Source organism: Ursus maritimus, unplaced genomic scaffold (assembly GCF_017311325.1).
Source record: "Ursus maritimus isolate PB19 unplaced genomic scaffold, ASM1731132v1 scaffold_20, whole genome shotgun sequence".
Classification (NCBI taxonomy): domain Eukaryota; kingdom Metazoa; phylum Chordata; class Mammalia; order Carnivora; family Ursidae; genus Ursus; species Ursus maritimus.
Genome location: NW_024424453.1, coordinates 50,996,359 through 51,019,592, shown reverse-complemented (window position 1 = coordinate 51,019,592; position 23,234 = coordinate 50,996,359). Strand labels below are relative to the sequence as shown.

The following is a 23,234-nucleotide window of genomic DNA, read 5'->3' as shown; positions in this document are numbered from 1 at the left end:
CTTATTCTGAATTTGCTTCCATGCTGAAATGTTCAGAATACAATATTTTGTAATAAGCTATAATCTCCAAAATGAATCTTTGTGATTTTTTCAAACTACACCTAATTTTTTCAGGAAACAAATGATTAGAGTTCAGAAAAAGAAGTTTGGGGGATCATTTGAATTTTCTGTTTTCAAAGAATTTTATTTTAAGGCAGTGGTTACATGATGTTTCCTTTCTGATCAAAGCACATGCATTTATTTGAAATGTAATTTTTTTTTACACTTTCTACTTAGCCTATAATATTTGTAGGGTTGGGGCGCCTGGGTGGCACAGTCGGTTGAGTGTTGGACTCTTGGTTTCGGCTCAGGTCTGATATCAGCATCATGGGATTGAGCGCCTCTTCAGGCTCTGTGCTCAGAGCGGAGTCTGCTTGGGTTTCTCTCTCCCTCAGGTGCCCCCCCCCCCCCGCTGTCTGACAAATAAACTTTTTTTAAGATTTTATTTATTTATTTGAGAGAGAGAGATTGAGCAAGAGCATAAGCCAGGGGGAAGAGGCATAGGGAGAAGCAGACTCCCCCACTGAGCAAAAAGAGCCCTACGTGGGGCTCAGTCCCAGGACCTTGGGATCATGACCTGAGCCGAAGGCAGATGCTTAACCGACTAAGCCACCCAGGTTCCCCCTTAAGATCTGTTTTTAATAAGGTATGATTTCTCTAGCTTCGATACTTTGGTGAGGGCAACTCATTAGCTTTATTCTCTACTTTCTCCTCTCCTTTTTTATTTTCATTATTGTTCACTAGCCACACATTTTGGTATCTGAAAGTAGTGGTTGTCAGGTACAGGTTCCAGGATCCCACCTCTAGCCCCTCCATAAATGTGAAAGACATCATGCTTTATCAATAGAATGATGCTTAATGGTTAGTGTATTTTCTCCCCCTGATTGGGAGACTTAGCTATGGTGATACAATCAATAAAGGCCAGCATTGGGCCAACAACCTCATAAGGCTGTATCAGATAAGGGATTGCATTGGCCGCATGTAATGGAAAACAAATAATAATAGCTTAGTAAAGTACCTTTTCAGCCTTCTGTAACTGGAGTGGCAGCCTCTGTGCCCTAATTAAGCACCCAGGCTCCTAGTTTTTACTCCACCGCACTTAGCATGTAACTCTCATTCTCATAGTTGTAGCGTAGTTGTTCTACCCCTAGCCTCATGCTTGTGTTCTAGCCTGGAAGAATATGGCAAAAGGACAAAGGTACGTGATGCCTGAGTTGGCTCCCTTTCAAAGAACTTTCTTTCCTGGAAGCCTTACCCAGTGACTTCCATTTCTAGTTTATTGGCCAGAACCATGTAATTTGGCCATTTGCAAGGGAGGCTAAGAAATAAAGCTTTTTAGCTGGGCACATTATTACTTAAGCAAAATAGGTCAAGGTTCTCTTATTAAAGAAGAAGGGAAAATTTTATGTTGGATAGACAATTAAAAATGTTGGCTTTGGTGGTTTTTTTTAATTAAAATAGTTGAATACATTACAAGTAAGTAATTTAACCATAGTAATCAGTTAATAAGTGTTAGCTTTACTCTAAAGCGGCAGTTGCTAACCAGTTAAGATCATGGTATTGAGTCATCCTGTAGTTATGGTTTCTAGACCCTACTCTGCCTCTTACTAGTTTATGACCTAAGTCTTATTTTTGTAATTATTATTATTATTATTATTGCATTAGATGAAAAAGTGAAATGCAAGTAAAAGTGCTCAGCATGGCACACAGAATAAATGTTCGATAAATGTTAATGCTCCTGATGGTAATAATGAGCTCATGCCCATGAAGACTGGGCCATTTTTGTGTTTGCTCTGCCTTAAATGAGTAATTTTTTCCCTTGAACTTCTATTACGTGGCAGGTACTGTTCTGGATGTTAGGGATACAGCAGTGAAGCAGACAGAAATCCCTGCTTTTATGGAGTTTATAGGATTATAAACTGGTGGTGATAAAAGTGGTGATAAAAGACAAAAATAAAGCAGAGAAAGGGGTTGGAGACTGCTAGGGATAGAGGTGAGGTTTTTTTTTTTTTTTTTTTAAGATTTGTTTATTTTAGAGAGAGAGAGCGGTGGGAGGGGCAGAGGGAGAGAGAGTCTCAAGCGGACTCCCCACTGAGTGCAGAGCCCAACGCAGGGCTCAGTCCCAGGACCCTGAGGCCATGACCTGAACCTAAATCAAGAGTCTGAAGCCCAACCCACTGAGCCACCCAGGCGCCCCTAGAGGTGAGTTTTAACTAGGTCAGGGAAAGCCTCACTGAGAAGATGATATTTGAGAAAAGACCTGAAGGAGGTGAGCAAGTGAATATTGTGGTTATCTGCAGGAAGCTTGTTCCAGGCAGAGGGAGCAGCAGGAGTGAAGACCCTGACGTGGAATGGAAGCATGCTCATGTGACTAAGGAATAGGAGGCAAGAGTGGCTGGAGCAGAGTGAGATGTGGTGAGGAGGCAGACTGGAAAAGATCAGAAGAGAAGGGAGGTAGGGTTGTGTGGTCCTGACCATAAGATGAGGTGAAACCTTGTAAGTCATTGTGGGTACCTGGCTTTTGCTTTGAGTAAGAATGAAAATCATTGCAGGGTTTTGAGCGGAGGGTGAATATAACTGTGTTTTAATAGGATAATTCAAATCTGCTGTGTAGAGAATAGTTTTGTAAGGGTGAAAGGGTGGGAAGAAAACTTTATCCAGTGGGGAGAGGTAGTATTAGAGGTGGTGAGAAGTAATCAGGTGCTGGATATAACATAGTTTGGAGTTAGAGAGTTGCCATTGGATTAGATGTGAAAAGATTCTAAGAGTTTTGGCTGGAGCATCCGGAAGGATGGAGTTACCATCCGTTGAGATGAGAGATTACCAGAGTGAATAGGGGACAGAAAGATGATTCATTACAAAACCATCAGGCTGTGTGAATAATCACTGAAAGCATATGGCAGTGTGTCTTTATTTTCATCTTTGTATGGAGAGAATAGCATGATTTTTATGATGATGACTATTCTTACAGCTGTTTTACCGGTTCTAGGAGCTTTAATTTGCAACATGACGCTGACAAGAGAAAAGGGTTTTTAAAATTGTAATTTCCTTATATTTCCCTTGATTCAGGTGACAGTGCCTTAATCATCTTTCAGAATGATGAGTCTGGGCTAGCTCTTTAGTCGAATGCAAAACCTTACTAAAGAACACTTAAAATCTTTAGAATATGTATCTGTTATAATGATGGCTGGCCAAGATTTGGAGGAAATTATCTTCAGCTGATTTCCTTTATTTTTTCCTCACAGTTAGGAATAATATCCATTTTTAACTTTATTTCTTAAATTTCTGTGTCTAGTAAAGTGGCCAGAGACTAAACATTTTTTTAGTCCTCCTCATGCCTTTGGGCATCTCCTTTTCTGTCTTGAGGGATGTAGTTACCCAGTTTGAAGAATTTTAGGAGAAAGCTCATTCATATTTTTGTATACTTAATCCATTCTGTATGTAATGTATGTTAAGACTGCAGTTTAAGAGCTCAGTAGGAGGGACGCTTGGGTGTCTCAGTTAAGGGTATGTCTTCTGCTGGGATTGAGTCCCACATCCGGCTCCCTGCTCAGTGGGGAGTCTGCTTCTCCCTCTGCCTGCCCCCCCCCCTTGTGCTCTCTCTCACTCACTCTCCCTCAAATAAATAAAATCTTAAAAAAAAAAGAGCTCACTAGGAGAGGACAGAACAGTGGAAAAAACGGGGACGTAGGGAATGGTACATGGAGGATACACAACTGTGTAAAGTAGTGAAAGTCTGAATTAGGATGTTCTATTGGAAACTGGTTTACATTTTCCATTATATTATTCTTCACATTAGTCCCATGCTTAGTATTGGGCATTAGAGCAGTAGCTTTTACACTTTTCACTAAACCGTTCCTAAGAGATTTCTTTTACAATTTGCATGTGTTTTTATAATGAAGTAAAAGTTTCACTAAGTAACATTTACTATGTGCCATGCATACTTATGTTTTCTATTTGACTGTATTTACTCTAAGAAAAGTGATGGCTGAAACTCCATAAATTGACTTGTAGTTTGAAAAATTCCTCATAAAGGAACATGCCTTAAAGAGACGAGTATTTTTAAAATTTGTATCTCTCTCTTTTTAAAAAATATTTTATTTTATTTTTATTTTAAGTAGACACCATGCCTAACATGGGACTCGAACTCACGACCCTGAGATTAAGAGTCACATGTTCTACCAGTTGAGCCAACCAGGGCCCCAAAATCTGTATCTCTAATCCTGTGTTTTCAAAGTCTTTCGAAAAATTGGTGAATAGTTATAAAGACATTTTAAAGGTATTCTTCCTGTCCTCTTATCTACATTATATAATTATTTTCTGTGAGTAAATTTTTTCTGATGAAAGATAGAACATCCTTAGCTATTCTGAATTAGTGGTGTTGAGTATTGCATTTTTACTGAATTACCATAAGCCTTTATGTTAGAACCTTAAAATATTTTTCAGTTTCTGAATAGTGTTTTGGTATTTGGGGAATATAATATGAAGGTCAATGAAAGTGATTTATTGTTAGCATGGAAGAACTGGAGCCTGCAAGTCTCTTTTTATCATTAAATGTGGGAAGTGCTGGCGACTTTGTCTTTCGGCCTTTTGTTAAATCACATCTTGCTTCTAGGGAGAATTTTTATTAAATGAGTGATTCTTTGTGTAAAAGAAAGGTATTTTAGTATGTAGACAATTATGATTTATAATACCTAGGTTGAGTGTTTCATTATTAGTGAAATCAAGTCTGTGCTTAATAATGACTAGGAATTAACTCCCCAAATTGCTATGTCTGTATTTTTAATGCCAGCATGGTTTTGGTTTATGTATGATATGACATTAGTATGTTTAAAGCTAGTATTTCAAATTTTGTATAAATAATCAATGCTTGATTTTCCAGGGGTAGAGTAAGTGGTTTGAGAGTTGATACTGGTTTAAAAAAATACCACTAGGTAGCACATTTGCAAAAAATAAAATGATAACGTGTCAGGGAATACCTTTAACATATTGGAAGACATCTGTTATCTAGGATCGAAGGTACCCTGTAGAGGCCTCATTGTGTCTTCTTTGGCTTAAGAATGCCTCTCATCTTTGCCTGATAGATATGTGACCTGCATGATTAGCTTCCTTCCTCTGGGACTTCCCAGAGTGGGGCAGCGGCCTCTCACTGAAGGCAAGAGAGTTGTTAAATTTTCTAAAGGCATTGCATGCAAAAGAACTTGGAAAGGAAAGGATGGGAGAGGGAGAAAAGTTAATGCCAGGCACTACTGTACTGCTTAGTTCTGTCTCATACTCATGTGCAGAGCAAAGGGAGTTCAGCGAAGAAGCAAACTGCAAACTATTTCAATAGTAGCCTATTGGATCGATCGTTCTTATCAAGGAATATGTTAGTGATCCTAAACTATTGTCAAAATAATTCAAGTACACTATTGGATAATGTCATTGAATGGCAATGTGTTCTTGAATATTGGATTTTATTTTGAATTTTGCATGTCATGAGCTTTGTGCAGAGTTTTTGCTTGGTTTGTTATAGTTGTGATTTGGGTTTATCCATATCAGTGTTGACTGTGGTTGTGTATGTATGGCTTTGATCAGGGACTTTCAAATGGATTTCAGTGTAATGAACAAATTCTGTTGAATTTATATAATTGTATGTAAATTGCTTTCAAATCTTAATATCTATAGCACATTTATACTGTTAGAAATTTGATGTCATACTTGAAGGGATTTTTTAGTAACAGCTTTATTGAGATACAATTTACATACTATGAAATTTGCCCTTTTAAAAGGTTTGCTGTTCCGTGTATTCACAGAGTTGTGCAGCCATCACCACTGTCTAATTCCAGAACATTTTCATAGCTCTAGAAACTCCATATCCATTAGCTGCACTCCCCATTTCCCCCTTTCTCTAGTCTCTGGCAACCTCTAATCTACTTTCTGCATGTATGGATTTGCCTATTCTGGACATTCTACATAAATAGAATCATACTGATGTGAAATGTTGGGGTCTGGGAGCGAATGGTCAAGAAAGAATTCTTGAGACGTCCTCGGTGCCAAAAAAGTGTGGTTTTATTGAAGCATGGGGACAGGACCTCTGGGCAGAAAGAGCTACACTGGGATTGTGAGGAGTGACTGATTACGTACTTTCAAGTTGGAACGGAGTTAGGGATAGCATAAGTCTCTAAAGAATTTGGAAGCGAGGTTTCCAGGACCTTGAGGGGCTAGCTATTGTTAGGAAAAGGACATTTACTACTGTCTAGTAAAACTTTAGTCATAAGATTCTTCAGATGTCTATCAGTGGGCCATATGCTTGGAGGATGATTACTAACATATATCTTTGGGGCGGGGGTAGAGATAAAGGAAGTTTCCAAAGAGATTTTTACAGGATCCTGGATATCGGGCTATTAATGTCAAGCTAAGGTTGCCTTTTGCCTCTAGGAAAATATTAACACTGAAGTAGCTAATAAGCTCCTGGAAGGTTACTCTGCCTGTCTCAAGTAGGGCTGTAAGTTATAAGGAAGTGTAATTTTTTTCTTTTGCCTTTGTTCTCTATATCAGTGCCATATATGGCCTTTTGTGTCTGGCGTATTTACTTAGCATGTTTTCATGGTTTGTCCATGTTGTAGCATGTATCAGAACTCTTATTTCTTTTTATTGCCAGATAGTATTACCATTGTGTGAATATACCACATTGTCTTACTCTGTTCCTCAGTTGATGGGCATTTGGGTTGTTTCCACTTTTTGGCTTTTATGAGTAATATTGCAGTGAACGTCTGTGTGAAAGTATTTATGTGTGTACGTTTTTTGTTTTCTTGGGTATATACCTAGAGGTTGAAGTTCTTGGCTGTATGGTAATCTGTGCTTAACATTTTGAGGAACTGCCAGACTCTTTTCTAAGGCTAGTGCATCATTGTACAGTCCCACCAGCAACGTAGGAGGCTTCCAGTTTCTCCACATCCTTACCAACACTTGTTACTGTCTTTTTGATTACAGCCATCTTAGTGGATGTGAAGTGTTATCTTGCTATGGTTTTGTGAAGAGATTTTTAAAATTGAAAACTTTGTATTACAAAGTGTTAGCTATTGTAGCTTGTGTGTTTATTTTTAAAGTAAATATTTGAGGGAATATATAAGAACAATAAATAGTAATTAATGAAATAACTTTTAACACTGAAATAAATGATAATTACAAAGGGTAAATTTAATACTATGTTGTCTGAGCCTGACTTTTTTAGATATTTCACTATAGTTAGACCATATAAACATAGGTAACTCTCAGTTCGTGTTTAAGATAGTCTTTTCTTTGCCATATTCTGGTGTTCAGGTAAGTTGACTTGTAACTTGAAAATGATTTCAAAATCATAACCAAGCCTTTTTTCTTTCTTAGAAAGAAATTTCTTAAATTTCCTAGAATCCAGAAATCTTCTGGAAGATTTGCATATTTCATTTTAAGATGGTATGATATCTCTTGCTCAGTCTGATGGGGGCCCCCTAATGTGGGGTGACAACCTGGTGGAAGCCAGCAGTGCAGGCAAAGGATTCACCAAGGCAGAACAAAGGAGAAAGGAGATAGAAGTTTACTGAATATACTGCAAAGGAGCAGCAAGACACAGAGAGAAGGAGAGCAGAGAGAGGGAAGGAGGGAGGGGGAGAGCCACATAGAGACACACACATACAGAGACAGAGACAGATGTAAGTAGCCCATTGGTTAGTTAGAGCCTATGGATATTTTCATATGGGTCGCCGGTGGGCCTGTGGGTCCCCGTGGGTCCTTTCTACATTCCATTGTTCAAGCCTGTTTGCCTAAAAACAACCTCTACAGATGGTAGAAATGGAAATTTTTTCTGGTAATATACATAATAATATGATGGCAAATTGGGAAAAATGAACATTTAAGGATGGAATACTGTATATTTTTTATTTTGTCTTCTGGTGATAAGGTCCTCCTTTTCACTGTTAACTGCTTCTAATTGTTTCTGTGGATTTTTTAAAGAAAACTTTTAACACATATGTATCCTTTTGTAGAGTGTTTTGCTTTGCTTTTTTTCACTTAGATAATTTAAGTTTTAAAGCCCCAGGTGTTAAATTGCCATATACTTCTCTTGGATGATCTAATTAGCTCTTTTACAGGCTCTCGTAGAATCTTATTAAAGTAAATATCTCATTCTCCAAACTGAATCCTTTGCCTGAGAGTGGCTAGGTAGTATTTCCCCCAGAATATTGAAAGCATGTTGCATTTTACATGAAGCATTGTGCTCAAGGTTGCTTTTTCTTAATATAATTACTGTGCAGTACATAGAGCACTTTTTCTTTCCCTGTGTTCTCATTTGCCAACATTTGGATAAAAATCGCTATTTGGGAAGGGGATGGGAGAAAGTAGAGGAAGGAGGAAAAATTTAATGATTGCTCATTTTTCCTTTTTTAGTATTTACAATTCAGTTTTGTTCAAGGCTGAGTATTTGTACAGGACAGTGTTTAGTCTCTGGTCATACCAGTGATTAAAACTGTGAAAAAAACCAATGTTAGTGGAATGGGTATAGATGGGGAGTTGGTGAGGGTGATTTTTCTTCATGCATTTTGCTTAAGATTCAAGTACCTTAGAAGTGTAATAAACCTGCCCTGTGCCAAATACTTAAGACACAGCAATGTCTTTTAACAGTTTAAACATTTAACAAGAAGATAAAGGGTAAAGAAATGAACAGTAGCGACAATTATTGAGCATTTATGTGTCCCTGGCACATAGGCAGGAAATGAAGACTTACTCTGCTAACAGTAGTGGGGCTGAAGTTTGACTCTGTGTTTTGCATGAAGCTTCCTGAAGTTGGGTGAGTTGTACATTGGGCTTTCAAAGGAGGGGCAGGTATGGATTAATACGTAGAAAGCAGGGTAAATGGCATCTGCAGAGGCCTGGAGATGGGGATAAATGAATTGCATCTGGAATGTGGAAAACAAGTTGTTCAGTTATCAAGTGGTACTGTGTCAAGTAGCTGCTGTGGTTTACTGATCTGATGAGTGACATTGTGCAAATGGTGTTTGAAGATTATGTTATTAATGGCAGAGGACGGGTTGAAGCCTTTTTTTTTCTCTCAAACCACAGAATTTACTCAGATTTTGTTGGTTTTATGTATACTGTACTTATTTGTGTGTGTGTATCTATATAGTTCTATGCAGTTTTGTTACATGTGTGCTTTTGTGGAACTACCAGTAAACTCAAGATACAGAACTTTATCCCACCACAGAGTTCCCTCAGACCACTGATAGCCGGGCTACTGATAGTGGTACTTAACCTCTCTCTCCACATCCGTATTCCCTGACAAGCACTCATCTGTTCTCCGTCTTTGTTGTTATTTCAAGAGTGTAATATACAAATGGAGTCCTAAAAAAGTGTAACTTTTTGAGATTGGCTTTTTTTACTCAGCATAATGCCCTTACGGTTCATCCAAGTAATTGTGCATATTAATCGTTTGTTCATTTTTCTTGCTGAATAGTATTTCTCTGTATGGATGATTCTGTTCTTCTGCCAATACCACATTGTCTTGATTACTCTAACTATATCATAAGTCTTTTTTAAAAAAATTAATCAGTCAGCATTTATTTTTTGAGAACCTAATATGTATTTTTTTAATTGAAGTATAATTGTCATGCAGTAGCCTGTTAGGTGTACGTCATAATGATTTGATTTTTGATCCTTTTGAAATGATCCTCGTGATAAGTCCAGTTACTGTCTGTTACCATAAAAAGTTATTACAGTTTCATCGACTATATTCCCTATGCTGTACTTTATATCCCCATGAGTTACCTTTTTTATAACTGGAAGTTTGAACCTATAGTAAGTCTTGAAGTTAGATAGTATGAATCCTTCAGCTTTGTTCTTCATAAAAGAACTTCATATAAACTTTAGAATGAGCTTGTCTGTGTACAAAATACCTTGCTGGGGTTTTGATAGGAATTGCTTTAAACTTATATATAGTCATTTTGGGGAGTATTGACGTCTTCAGTATGTTGAGTTTTCTAATCCATGAACATGGTAAGTTTCTCCCAATTTTTAGACCTTCTTTGCTTTCTTTCATCAGTATTTTATAATTTTCAGGATACGTATCCTCTTCATATTTTATTGGATTTATACCTAAGTATTTCATTTGGGGGGAGCAATTGTAAATGATAACTGCATTTTAAAATTTTGGTTTCTACTTGTGTTTGCATATGGAAATGAAGTTGATTTTCATATGTTGATCTTGTATCTTGCAACCTTGCAAAACTGTCTTACAAATTCTGGGAACTTTTTTTGTACATTCCTTGGGATTTTCTTTATAAACAACCATGCCATCTAAAATAAGGACAGTTTTGTTTTCTTCTTTTCCAACCTGTGTGCCTCTTATTTCTTTTGCTTTATAATGAAGGCTAGGATTTCCAGTACTCTGTTGCTTATGAGTGATGAGAATGGACATCCTTGCCTTTTTCCCAATCTTAGAAGGAAGATATTGGGTCATTCACCATTGAGTATGTTGTTTGCTATAAGTTTTTTTGTAGGTGTTCTTTATGAAGTTGAAGAAGTTCCCCTCATTTCCTAGTTTGCTGAGAGCTTTTTATTATGAATGGTGTTGAATTTTTTTTAATGATTTTCTGTGTCAATTGACATGATCATATGATTTTTTTTCTTTAGCTTATTGATATGTATTGCATTGATTTTTTTTTTTTTTTTCATATTGTACCAGTCTTGCATGCTTGGAATACATGTTACTTGGTTGTGGTGTATTAGCTATTTTGGATTCAATTTGCTAATTTGTTAAGGATTTTGCAGCTAACTTCATGAGAGAGATTGGTCTGTAATTTTCTTAATTCTTGTGATGTCTTTGTCTGCTTTTGGGATTGGTAATAATCGGTTTCATAAAGTGAGTTGGGATGTGTTCCCACTTCTTGCATTTCTGGAAAACGTGTAAAATGGCTATTAATTCTTCTGTCAATGTTTGGTAAAATTCTCCAGTGAAACCATCTGGGCCTGGGGATTTTTTCAAGAACTTTTAAATTACAAATTTGATTTCTTTAATAGTGTTAGTATTATTCAGGTTATGTGTTTTATCTTGACTGAGTTTTGATAGTTATTTTCAAAGAATTGGCCCATTTTTTCCTAAATTGTGTAATTATGAGCTAAAGTTTTTTTGTTTGTTTTGGTTTTTTTTAAGATTTTATTTTAAAGTAATTGCTACACCCAACGTGGGGCTCCAACTCAAAACCCTGATATCAAGAGTTTTATGCTCTACCGCCTGAGCCAGCCAGGCGCCCCGAGCTAAAGTTGTTTGTAGTATTCTTTTATCTTTTTTAAGAAGTTGAGGTAGAAGTTGTATAACATAAACCCCACCATTTTAAAAGTGTACATTTCAGTGGTTTTTTAGTATATTCATGCTATTTTGCAACTGTTGTCTAATTCCAGAGCATTTTCATCACCCCAGAAAGAAATCCTTTTCCCACTAAGCAGTAACTTCCCATTGTCTTCTCTTCCTAGCCCCTGGAAATTAGTAATGTATTTTCTGAATGGATTTTCCTGATTTGGACATTTAATATAAATGGAGTCATACAGTTTGTGATTGGTTTATTTCACACAGCATAATATTTTCGTGGTTATCCATGTTATTGAATATATCAGTACTTGTTCTTTGGTTCATGGTCCCATCACTCTGACCTCTGCTTTCATTATCTCATCTTCTTCTCGGACTCTCCTGCCTTTCTCTTATAAAAGAAAGACCTTTATAATTACCTTGGGCCCACCCAGATTATCCAGGGTAATCTTCTCATCCTTAATTTAATTGAAAAACACATGCGAAGTCTTTTTTGCAATATAAGGTAATGTTCACAGGTTTCAAGGATTAGGACATGGATACTTTGTGGGAGGCCATTATTTTACCTACCACATGGACTTTAGATTTTTTATTATTATCCACTGCTCCCTGAGGCTCTGTTCTTTATTTTTCAGTCCATTTTCTCTCTGTTGTTTAGATCCAGTAAACTGTTGCTCTTGTCCTCAGGACCGAATTTATCCTGTCATCTCTACTGTTGAGCCTATCCAACACATTTTTATTTTGGAAATTGCATATTTCAGTTGTATACATAGTTTCCATTTGGTAGTTTTTAAAAAAATAACCTCTGTTTCTTTGCTGAAATTTTCTGTTTTTTTTTTTTTATCTAAGAGAATTCTTAATTGTTTATTGAAGTATTTTTATGGTGACAGCTTTAAAATTCTTGTCAGATAATTCCAGATTGTGGTTCATTTTGGTGTTGGCATCAGTATGGTTCTCTTTCTTATTCATGTGTGTTTTTCCTGATTCTTGGTGTGTGAGTTTTAAAAAATTTTATCCTGGAATCTAAGACATTAATGTCAGGAGAGTCTTTATCCTGTTTAAATCTTCTATTTTTGTAGGCAAATAACTCTATTTAGGTTTAGTGTGTAGGTTCTGGACTGCTTTTGGGAGCTGTGTATTTCCTATGATAATTTAGTTTTCAGAGCTCTTGCAGTGCTATTCTCTTCTTTATTATTCTGGCATCACAGGAACTCCTGCTTGATCTCTACAGGTGTTGCACGGGCTGACTGGTAGGTGTGGGTCCCCATCTCTGCTACTGCTAAGGGCAGATTAGCTGGACGTTGCCCAAGTGTGGCAAATACGGCCTACTGCTGTCTGGGGATGGGGTGGAGGCCCTGCTAATGCCAATGTTGTAGTGAGTTGGGGTCTCCTGCTATCCTGGATAGGGACTGGGGAGTCCTGGGAAGGGTCTGTCTCCCCTTTAGGTCTCTGATAAGCTTCCCCTTTTACAGTCCTTTGGCCAGAAAGCAAGATTTTCTCATTTGTTTGTCTGTCTGTGTTGATGGTTCTGGGTTGCAGGCTTTTCCTCACATCCCAAGGCCCCTAGCTCATCTACCTTCTTTCCACCTGTCAGGGCCATTATATGATTGTTAAATTATTTCTAGGGTATTCAGGTGTATTTAGAGGAGAGGAATAGGGAAATGTGAGCCTGTGCCATCATGCGCTAGAACTGGAACTGTAGCCCTTTTGATTCTTCCTCCCAGCTGGTATTAATAGCAATTCTATGAAATGGTCAAGGCTTTGGCTTTTATTGACACCCTACTTTTTCGAGTGTTATCTGTCGTTGAGTGTAGGAACTAGATAAGAACTATTCTCTTGTTAATTTTATTTTATTATTTATTTTTCTTTTTAGAGAGAGAGAGCATGTCCCCAAGCTGGAGGTGAGGGGGAGAGGGAGAGAGAAAATCTTTTTTTTTTTTTTTTTAAAGATTTTTACTTATTTATTTAACAGAGATAGAGACAGCCAGCGAGAGAGGGAACACAGCAGGGAGAGTGGGAGAGGAAGAAGCAGGCTCACAGTGGAGGAGCCTGATGTGGGGCTCGATCCCATAACGCCGGGATCACGCCCTGAGCTGAAGGCAGACGCTTAACCGCTGTGCCACCCAGGCGCCCCAGGAGAGAGAAAATCTTAAGTGGAGCCCAGTGCGGGGCTCAGTCTCACAACTCTGAGATCAGGACCTGAGCTGAAATTAAGAGTCAGGTGCTTAACTGACTGAGCCACCCAGGCACCCCAAATTATTTTCTTGTTTAAATTGTGTGGGAATTAGAAATGTCATGTTTTTACCTATTCATCTATTTATTTACTCATTTATGTATTTATTTTTAGGAAGTGGAGCAACAGCTGTGGTCCAAGCAGCATATTGTGCCCCTAAGAAGGAGAAAGTGGCAATCAAACGGATAAACCTTGAGAAATGTCAGACTAGCATGGATGAACTCCTGGTATGCACATTTCATATTTTTTATGTGAAGAAATATACTCGTATGTGTATTCATGTTGGAGTGGGAAATAACTTGAAATTTTTGATTACTTTTCCAAAAAAAAAGGTGTTGTGATTTGCTCGTTAAGTAATGCTTATTATAAATTCATAAAAATCCAGTTCTAATCCTGGATTAGAATTAATTAAATTTAGTTAATTTAAATTAAGTTAAATTTAAATTAAGTTAATTTAAATTAAGTTAAATTAAATTCTAAATTAATTTAGAATTAAAATTAGTTCTAATCCTCTCATTCTGAGATTAACACTTGCTATATAGTCTTTTAGACTGTGCACATTTAAATATCTTTGTATTTCTATGATAATGTAATCATTTATTCTTTTCATTGAAAAATTTATCAAATTCTTTCTGTATCTATAAATATGAATTAATACACCTTTCAGTATGTATGTAATGTTCCACTGCATAGGTAGACCACATTTTATTTAACCTGTTTCTCATATTGGACAATTACCTTTTTCCTCTTTTTTATTGTTTTAAACAATGCTTGTTTACTGCTCTCTTTCCTTAAAATAGTATCATGCAATCATGATACCTGGTCAAATGGAATATGCTTTAAAAGGCTTTGGCCTCCTAGGAACATGGTACCAATCTGCATTCTGACCATTGATGCAAGATGAGAGGTAGAAGGTGGCATTGCCTTCTCCAAAGTCTAGGGGAAAAGAGAAGAAAAGGAGTCTCAGGGATTAATAGCTGCAAGAGATGTTCTGTGACATTAAAAGCCAGACACACAGGGATTGTTTTATACTACTTTTATGAACCGTGACACCCAGAGTTGTTTTGAGTATATAGTAAGTGCTCAGTAAAGGACATGAGATTTTCAAATCATTTAACTTTGTAAATCCTCAGTTTCTTCAGCTTAAAATGGAAGTAATAACATCTGCTTTGTGTACCTCCTGAGGTTTTCCTTCCTTTTTTTAAAAAAAAATTTTAAAAGCTATTTATTTATTTATTTATTTATTTATTTAGAGAGTGGGGGGAGGGGCAGAGGAAGAGAGAATCTCAAGCAGACTCCATGCTAAGTGTGGAGCCTGATGCAGGGCTTGATCTCACAACCCTGAAATCATGACCTGACCCAAAATCAAGAGTTGGATGCTTAATTGACTGAGCCACCCAGGCTCTCCCTTCATGAGGTTTTTCTTGAGGATCAAATGATCCAGTACTTGAAAACTATAAACTGCCATACGAATAGGGACTAATGTTATTTTATTAAGTATTTCTCTAAGGTCACGTACAGCTAGTGATAGAGAGGCAGGAGTTATCACTGGGATGATCTAACACTCCAGAAGTCTTTCTGCTCCCAGGTTGGATTTAATTTCTGGTGGAGCCTGTGCTGAGTATTAAGGAATATTGGAATAAAAGGAAAAGAGATAATAGAATTATGTATTGAACTTTCAGCAGATTAAAGAAATGCATTTCTTCAGGGGTTGGTAATGTGTGAGCAGAAGCTAAAAAAGAAAAGTGCTAGAGTGATCTTGAGCCTCTTTGGTGAGAGAACATAACACACACTGGGAAAGAGATGCTGATGGAAATCCTGGGTACTGATCTTAGATTTACAGGTGGCCACAACCCCTTAGAGCATCATTTAGGTATTTGAACTGCAGTGATCAGAAAAGAAGGCTGTAAATTGTAAACTAATTGTTTTGAGGAAAAACAGAATTTTTAACCTACATATTAAGACTGGAATTTGAGAAGCCCAGTATGAATTTGTATCATTTGCCGGTTATTTTACATAACCCGTAAGGATAGCATAAAGGTGAATGAAAGTCTTATTTATTCCCTCATGATTAAAGAAATGGAGGTTCAAAGTTTACATAACTTGACTGTGCCCACATGATGGTAACAGCAAACATCTGTTTAGTGATAGGCACTTAAGTGTACTTTACCCTCATAAACGCCTCCATGAGACAGGTGGTAGCTCCAGTTTAGATGAAGGAAATAAATCATACAATAAGTGACAGTCTGGATTAAAAATCAGGTCTTTCTGAGTGAAGTCTAGTATTTTCTACTTCATGTAATGGTAACTAATTATAATCTTGGTTCAAAAGTAGAAAGACCATCTATTCTTGGATATTTGACATCTTGAAAATAATATCTGTGTTATAACACTAGGGCCTTACTTATAGAGGGATGCAAATTTGGTATAGCTTAGTAAAAGAAAAAAAATAAATTAGACCTCCATAATTTTGCCCACATAGTCCAGTAAGCTTTACATTACAAATATAGTATTTATATATTTAGCAAATAAGGAGGGGGAGAAGTGACTTCTAGTAAAACAATTTTTTTATTTTTTATAATTTTATTTATTTGAGACAGAGAGAGCATGAGTGGTGGGGAGGGGCTGAGGAGAGGGACAAGCAGACTCCGTGCTGAGCACAGAGCCCCAGGTGGGACTCTATCCCAGGACCCTGTGATCATGACCTGCGCTGAAGGTAGATGCTTAACCGAATGAGCCACCCAGGTGCCCCTTAATAAGACAAATTTAAAATAATAGGCCTTTTTGGTGGGCAAACAAGTTAAGATACCACTAAAGTCTAAAGAAACATTGAGAATATAAAGAGGGCTGAATTTATATGTGGTGTTTGTAGTGTCAGGGACCTGAGATCTGAGTGAGAAGGGCTCCATTTCTAAGAGATAAGAAGCCCTTTAGTTTGTCTTAGAAAATCTATTAGATCCGCATACCAAACTTGTGGTATCATGATTTTAAATTTGTTTTCAAAATGGTCTCTACTGTAATATAGAAAGGGTGCTGACGTGAACCAGGTTCTAGGTGTGTATCCTGTGTGACAGTTACTAGTGAGGAGGCAGCATATTGTTCCTTTCTCTTGTCAAAATGTTTTCTTGTCTGACAACCTTTGCTAAGTGTGATGGGAAAATCGGCTGTCAAATCTTACTACATTTATTTTTTCCAGAGATGTTACTCACAGGCACACTAAGCAGCGTTTTGAGCTTTTTCTCTTCTCTGGTAGATGTTAGGACTAGATTCATTGGCCAGACAGCTGAGGGGAACATGAAGAGGCTTAAAATGTCTTTCCTTCTACTGGGAGGCTCACAGTCCAGTTGAAGAGGTAAGGCTCTTGCCTCTTGCACAAGGCTGAGTATGATAGACTCCTAGGAGAGGTGTTAAGTACTGTGAAGTAAGAGGAGGAGGCTTGCTCCTTGTATACCCAGGGCTGGGTATGCTTTGAACAGAGATAGATAGAAACCCTACCAGGCAGGGGTTTAGAATTAGGAAAGAATTCTTTTTTATGTATATATTCATAAATATTAATATAACTGAAACAACATTTTCATAAAACAATTCTTAATTCTGTGGACTGCACTCTGATTTTCTATTTCTTTTTTGTTTCTAACTTTATCTACTTAGTTTGTGTCATGGCCCATGTGGGTTGCAACCCATGGTTTGCGGTACACAGGGCCACACAAAGAGGTATGTAGACTCTAAACTGAGGCAGTAACAGTGATAAGGGAAAGGAAAACACATTCCATAGACATTTTATAGATAGAAGAATTGTTTTATTTATTATTATTATTTTTTTTGGTGGGCAGCAAAGCAGGGTTTGTTGAGCAATAGCAAAGTGATAGCACAAAGCTCCTGAGGAGGGAGGGGACCTGAGGCGTTGCCCCAATTGTTAGTTTTAGAATGAACATTCCATGAGGGTAGGGACTTTATTGTGTTTAGTCAGTATAAATGAATGAGTAAATTAACATTACTTGAGGACTGACTGAATGGTGTGAAGTGGAGGAAAACTGCTTGCATTGGAGTAGTAAAAAACCAGGAGTAGGGGCGCCTGGGTGGCTCAGTTGGTTAAGCGGCTGCCTTCAGCTCAGGTCATGATCCCAGGGTCCTGCGATCGAGTCCCGCATTGGGCTCCCTGCTTTGTGGGGAGCCTGCTTTTCCCTCTCCCTCTGCCTGCCGTTCCCCCTGTTTGTGCTCTTTCTCTCTCTTGCTCTTTCTCTCTCTTGCTCTTTCTCTCTCTTGCCCTCTCTCTCTGTCATATAAATAAATAAAATCTTTAAAAAAAAAAAAGAAAGAAAGAAAACCAGGAGTAAACGTTAGAAATCAAGATGAGTGAGTTCCAGGAAAGAATGAAAGTCATCGTTAAGCAATGCTTGAGAAAGCTTCATGTGGAGAACAGAGAAGTCCACACAAAAGCTCTGGCAGCAGCAGGTAACAGGACTTTCAAGAAAGCACTTTCAGTAGGAGGGGTGGAATTCATTTCCATGTGGAAGGGAGCTACTGAGAAATTTGAGTCAGAGTGAATATAGCACTCCTGCAAAGCACTTAGATATTTATTTTTGCTTGAGAGGAGAAGGAAAAGGAAAAGGATTACTCCAATGGGAGTTAAAATAAAGGAACCCCCCCCCCACACACCCCACCTTTGAAGGAATAGAAGAGAAGGAAAGAAATATTTAAGGCCTTTTCAGTTTGCATTTGATGGTTCTCTGATAGTCTCCTGTTAGAGGACCTTTTGTGGTTCCCCCTCCCAGGGTAGAGCTGAAAATCCTTAGCTTCACTTTTAAAGTTTCACCCCAATTCTGTGTGTGTGAGTTGTTACCTTCTGTCTCCCCTCCCCCATTCAGTTGGTCACCAAGTCCTGTGATTTATACCTCTTCAGTATACCTCTTGACTCCTTCCTTTCTTTCCATTCATATTGCCATATATTTATTTATTTATTTAAGATTTTTATTTATTTATTTGACAGCACAAGCAGGGGGAGCGAGCAGGGAGAGGGAGAAGCAGGCTCCCCACTGAGCAGGAAGCCGGATGTGGGACTCAATCCCAGGACCCTGGGATCAAGACCAGAGCGGAAGGCAGATGCTTAACCGACTGAGCCACCCAGGCGCCCTGCCTTGTATTTTTTAAAAACTATTTTGAGGTAGTTTTAAACTTCTAGAAGAGTTACAAAAGAAGTACAGAAAGTTCCCATATGCTGTCCACCCATCTTCTCCTAACGGTAACATGACCATGGTGTTTATCCATGATTATCCAAACTGAGTAACTAGTTCTTTATCGATTTTCAGGCTACTTTTCATCCCTCACACAGGTCATAGTAACAGTATTCAACAGTGTCGTTGCCTCTAGTCGTGCCTTCTCTCATTTATTTTCTATATTGGAGCCATAGTGATTTTTATGAAACGGTACATATGGTTAAACCTTTGATGCCTTCTCTTTGCTGTTAGGATGAAGCCTAAATTCTTGAACACAGTTACATGGTCCTTTTGATATGGTCCCATGTAATTAAACAGTCAAACCCATAAAGTCTAGTTATTTTTCTTGTGTCAGTGTAGTAAAACTTCTTACAGGAAGCCTTCCCTGATTATCATTCCTATTTTCTGATAATTTGCCTCTCCAGTGAAATCATGTAGCATCTGGTACTTCTCCTATCCAACTGTTTATCATTGTGTGTTGTTAAATTAATATTTGTCTAACATCTTCACCAGTAGTCATTGTAGTCAAGCAGCTAGCACTGTGCCTGGCACATAGTAGGCACTTGGTAGATATCTGTTGAAAGTATGAACCACTTACCCTAGACAGGCTTACTCATTGTGTCCTAAAATATGTTTTGCATATTTTATCTTTTTTTTTTTTTTTTGTAATTATGTGTGCCTTTCACCTTACACTGCTGTAATTTCCCCATATCCTGCAGAACTAAACCTGGTTCCCACCTCTCTTGAGAGGACTTCTTGCCTGCCTTCACTGTTCTTTCCAATGGATTCTTGTAATATTTACTATCTTTACTACTCATTGGCAATATATGTTGTCATATATTTGTTCTCATATGTACTTCTCTTATCTCTTTTAATCTTGTATAACTATGTCAACAGGGAGGTGCTTACTTTAGTTTTACTTAGTTTTTAGTACAGAAGACTATGCTGGTGACTTTGGAGGTTGCAGAAATGTATATGATAAGATCCTTGGTATAAAGGAATTTACATTCAAGTAGAGAAGATGAGAAAAGAAAAACTAATGTTCATGGAGCAGTGCTTTTGAATCAGATTATGGGCAACTTTTACACAATTGATTTTTACTTAACAAATACCAAGGTCATAGGGCAAGTACAGTACTTGAATAAGTAAAAAGTTATATAAAGTACTATAGGATTTAATTCATTCAGTGAATATTTATTGAAGGTGTACTGTGTGCCAGGCACAGTGGTAAGTGCCATGAATACAGTCTTAGCTTTCACTGAGCTTAAAGTTTTGTGAAGGATACAGAAAAATAAGCAGTTATAGTATAATATGATAAGTTCTGCAGTGTTTAGAGAATCCACTTTTTTTCATGGATTTTTTAAATTCAAGTATAGTTAACATACAGTGTTATATTAGTTTCGGGTGTACAGTATAATGATTCAACAATTCTGTGCATTACTTAGTGCTCATCACGATAAAGGTACTCTTTAATTCCCTTTATCTGTTTTACCCCCCCCCCCATTTCCCCTCTGGCAACCACCAATTTGTTCTCTGTATTTAAGAGAGTGGTTTTTTTTGGTCTCTTTCTTTGTGTTTTTTTTTTTTTTTTTTTTTTTTAAAGATTTTATTTGTTTATTTGACAGAGACAGCCAGTGAGAGAGGGAACACAAGCAGGGGGAGTGGGAGAGGAAGAAGCAGGCTCCTAGCGGAGGAGCCTGATGTGGGGCTCGATCCCAGAACGCCGGGATCACGCCCTGAGCCGAAGGCAGACGCTTAACCGCTGTGCCACCCAGGCGCCCCTGTTTGTTTTGTTTCTTAAATTCCACATATGAGTGAAATCATATGGTATTTGTCTTCCTCTCACTTACCTCACTTAACATTATACCATCTAGGTCCATCCATGTTGTTACATATGGCAAGATGTCATTCTTTTTTTATGACTGAATAATAGTTCAGTGTGTGCGTGCATGCGTGTGTGTGTGTGTGTGTAATATGCATCGGCTTACATTTAAGGATCCACTTTTAAGTACTTGCTTTATGGAGTTCTCAGTCCACCAGGGAGGGACAGGTAAATAAGTACCCAAGGTACTGTTCAGTACATATGTGCCGTGATATAAAGAGATACACAAGGAGTTTGGAAGCCAAGAGACACCTAACTCAACTTGGGGAGCTGGTGGAATTGATATTTTGGCTAGATCAGAAGGAAGAATTAGCATTTTTTGCCAGGGTAGAATAAATGAGGGATGTACATTTGAAGTAGAGGGAACAGTAGCATTAAATATCCATGGTTAGAAGAAGCATGCTCACCTGGGGTTTACTATGGCTGGATTATAGAGGGTATGCTGGAGTAGGGGTCAGTGAGGGAGTAGGATTGAGACTAGAGAGGTGAGCAGGGCCCAGATCACTCAGGGCTCTGTAAGTCCTTTTGTCACACCCAAGCTAATCTAAATTCATAACCTGAGGTAGAATAAGCTTAGAGGGAGCTCAGGTTTCTACTTTGGACTTAGTTTCTGATCTTTCCATTTCAGGATATTTCTCATTAGAGTGAGAATTGTTAATTATTTCACCAAAATGGGAAGAAACTATTTTCAAAATAAAGTAAAACCCACAAACTAAAAAGCACCCTCTACCTGAATAGACATTTTTCCAAAGAAGACATCCAGATGGCCAACAGACACATGAAAAGATGCTCAACATCACTCATCATGAGGGAAATGCAAATCAAAACCACAATAACGTATCAACTCACATCTGTTAGAATGGCTAAAATAAAAAAGACAAATAACAAGTGTTGGCAAGGATGTGGAGAAAAGGGAACCTTCATGCACTATTGGTAGGAATGTAAATTGTTGCAACCACTATGGAAAACAGTGTGGAGGCACCTCAAAAAATTAAAAATAGAACTACCATATGATCCAGTGATTAATTCTGCTGCTGGGTATTTACCCAAAGAAAATGAAAATGCTAATTTGAAAAGATATTTGCACCCTTATGTTTATTGCCATAGCCAAGATACAGAGGCAACCCAAGTGTCCACCTATAGATGAATAGATAAAAAAGATGTAATTTTACACACACACACAGAGACAGACACACACACAGTGGAATACTACTCAGCCATAAAAAGAATGGAATCTTGTCATTTGTGACAATGTGGATGGGCCTAGAGGGTATTATGCTAAGTGAAGTAAAACAGACAAGGCAAATAACATACGATTTCTCTTACATGTGGAATCTAAGAAATGAAACAAGTGAACAAATGAAAAACAGGCTATTAAATACAGAGAACAGACTCACTGCCATGGGCCAGGGAGATTGGTAAGAGAGATAAAGGGGGTTAAGAGATATAAACTTACAGTTATAAAATAAGTCACAAAGATGGAAAGAAAGTACAGCATGGGAATATAGTCAGTAGTATCATAGTAATGTTGTATGGTGACAGATGGTGACTACATTTGTGGTGAGCAGTGAGTACTATATAGAATTGTCAAATCACTATGTTGTATTCCTAAAACTAATGCAACATTGTATGTCAACTGTACTTCAATAATAAAAGTAAATTAAAAAATAAAGTGGGGCACCTGGGTGGCTGTGTTGGTTAAGTGTCCGACTTGATTTCGGCTCAGGTCATGATCTCAGGGTTGTGAGATTGAGCCCCAAGTCTGGCTCCTCATTCAGCATGGAGTCCGCTGGAGATTCTCTATTCCTTTCCCTTTGCCCCTCCCCCTGCTCGTGTGTGCACACCCTCTCTCTCTCACTCTGTCTGTCTCTGAAATGAAATTTAAAAAGAAAATAAAGACACTTTAAGACAAGCAAGATAAAGCAAAAACCACCCTCTATTTATTAGTAATTATCCTCTGTGGCTGCAAAACCAGATTTCCCAAGAGAGTTTTTCAAGGGCACCTTGAAGAAAAACATGTCCTAGTGGAGGCCTCTGTGGTGCTATGTAATGCTGTGATTAATAGTGCATGTTTCTAGTTTCAAAGATTATGAATGGAATTAGTAGTCAGAATGGACTAAGGGAAACGGAGGAGTTTTTCGGTTTAACTGCTCTCGAAAAGGTCAGAGCCATGGCTCACAAAGGTTGTAATATAGTCTTGGGATTTTCAAATCTGAATTCACTAACTTGAAGGCTTGCATCTAATAAATTATCATGGTTTCTCTTCTTTGTAGAAAGAAATTCAAGCCATGAGTCAGTGCCATCATCCTAATATTGTGTCTTACTACACGTCTTTTGTGGTAAAAGATGAGCTGTGGCTAGTCATGAAGCTGCTCAGTGGAGGTGAGTAGAGTACAATGAATTGCTAACTTCCACTGGTTGGAAAATCCCTAAAAGTATTCTTTTTTATTCTGGTTTGGTGTTCATGGACATTTGCATTTGAGGAAATACTGAAAATACAGTATCTACTAAAGATGCTAGTGTATGAGCTGAGACAGTTTTCACACA

At 37.8% G+C, this 23,234-nt stretch overlaps 1 protein-coding gene across 2 annotated transcripts in view; it reads left to right on the top strand.

The window, feature by feature from the left end:
• Window positions 1–23,234, top strand: part of OXSR1 (oxidative stress responsive kinase 1) — a 93,113-nt gene that overhangs the window by 4,230 nt on the left and 65,649 nt on the right. For both annotated transcript variants that reach the window (XM_040636952.1, XM_008710194.2), the window contains exons 2-3: window positions 13,704–13,816; window positions 22,961–23,069. In XM_040636952.1, the coding sequence (XP_040492886.1) occupies window positions 13,704–13,816; window positions 22,961–23,069 (222 nt within the window). The remainder of the gene's footprint in view (window positions 1–13,703; window positions 13,817–22,960; window positions 23,070–23,234) is intronic.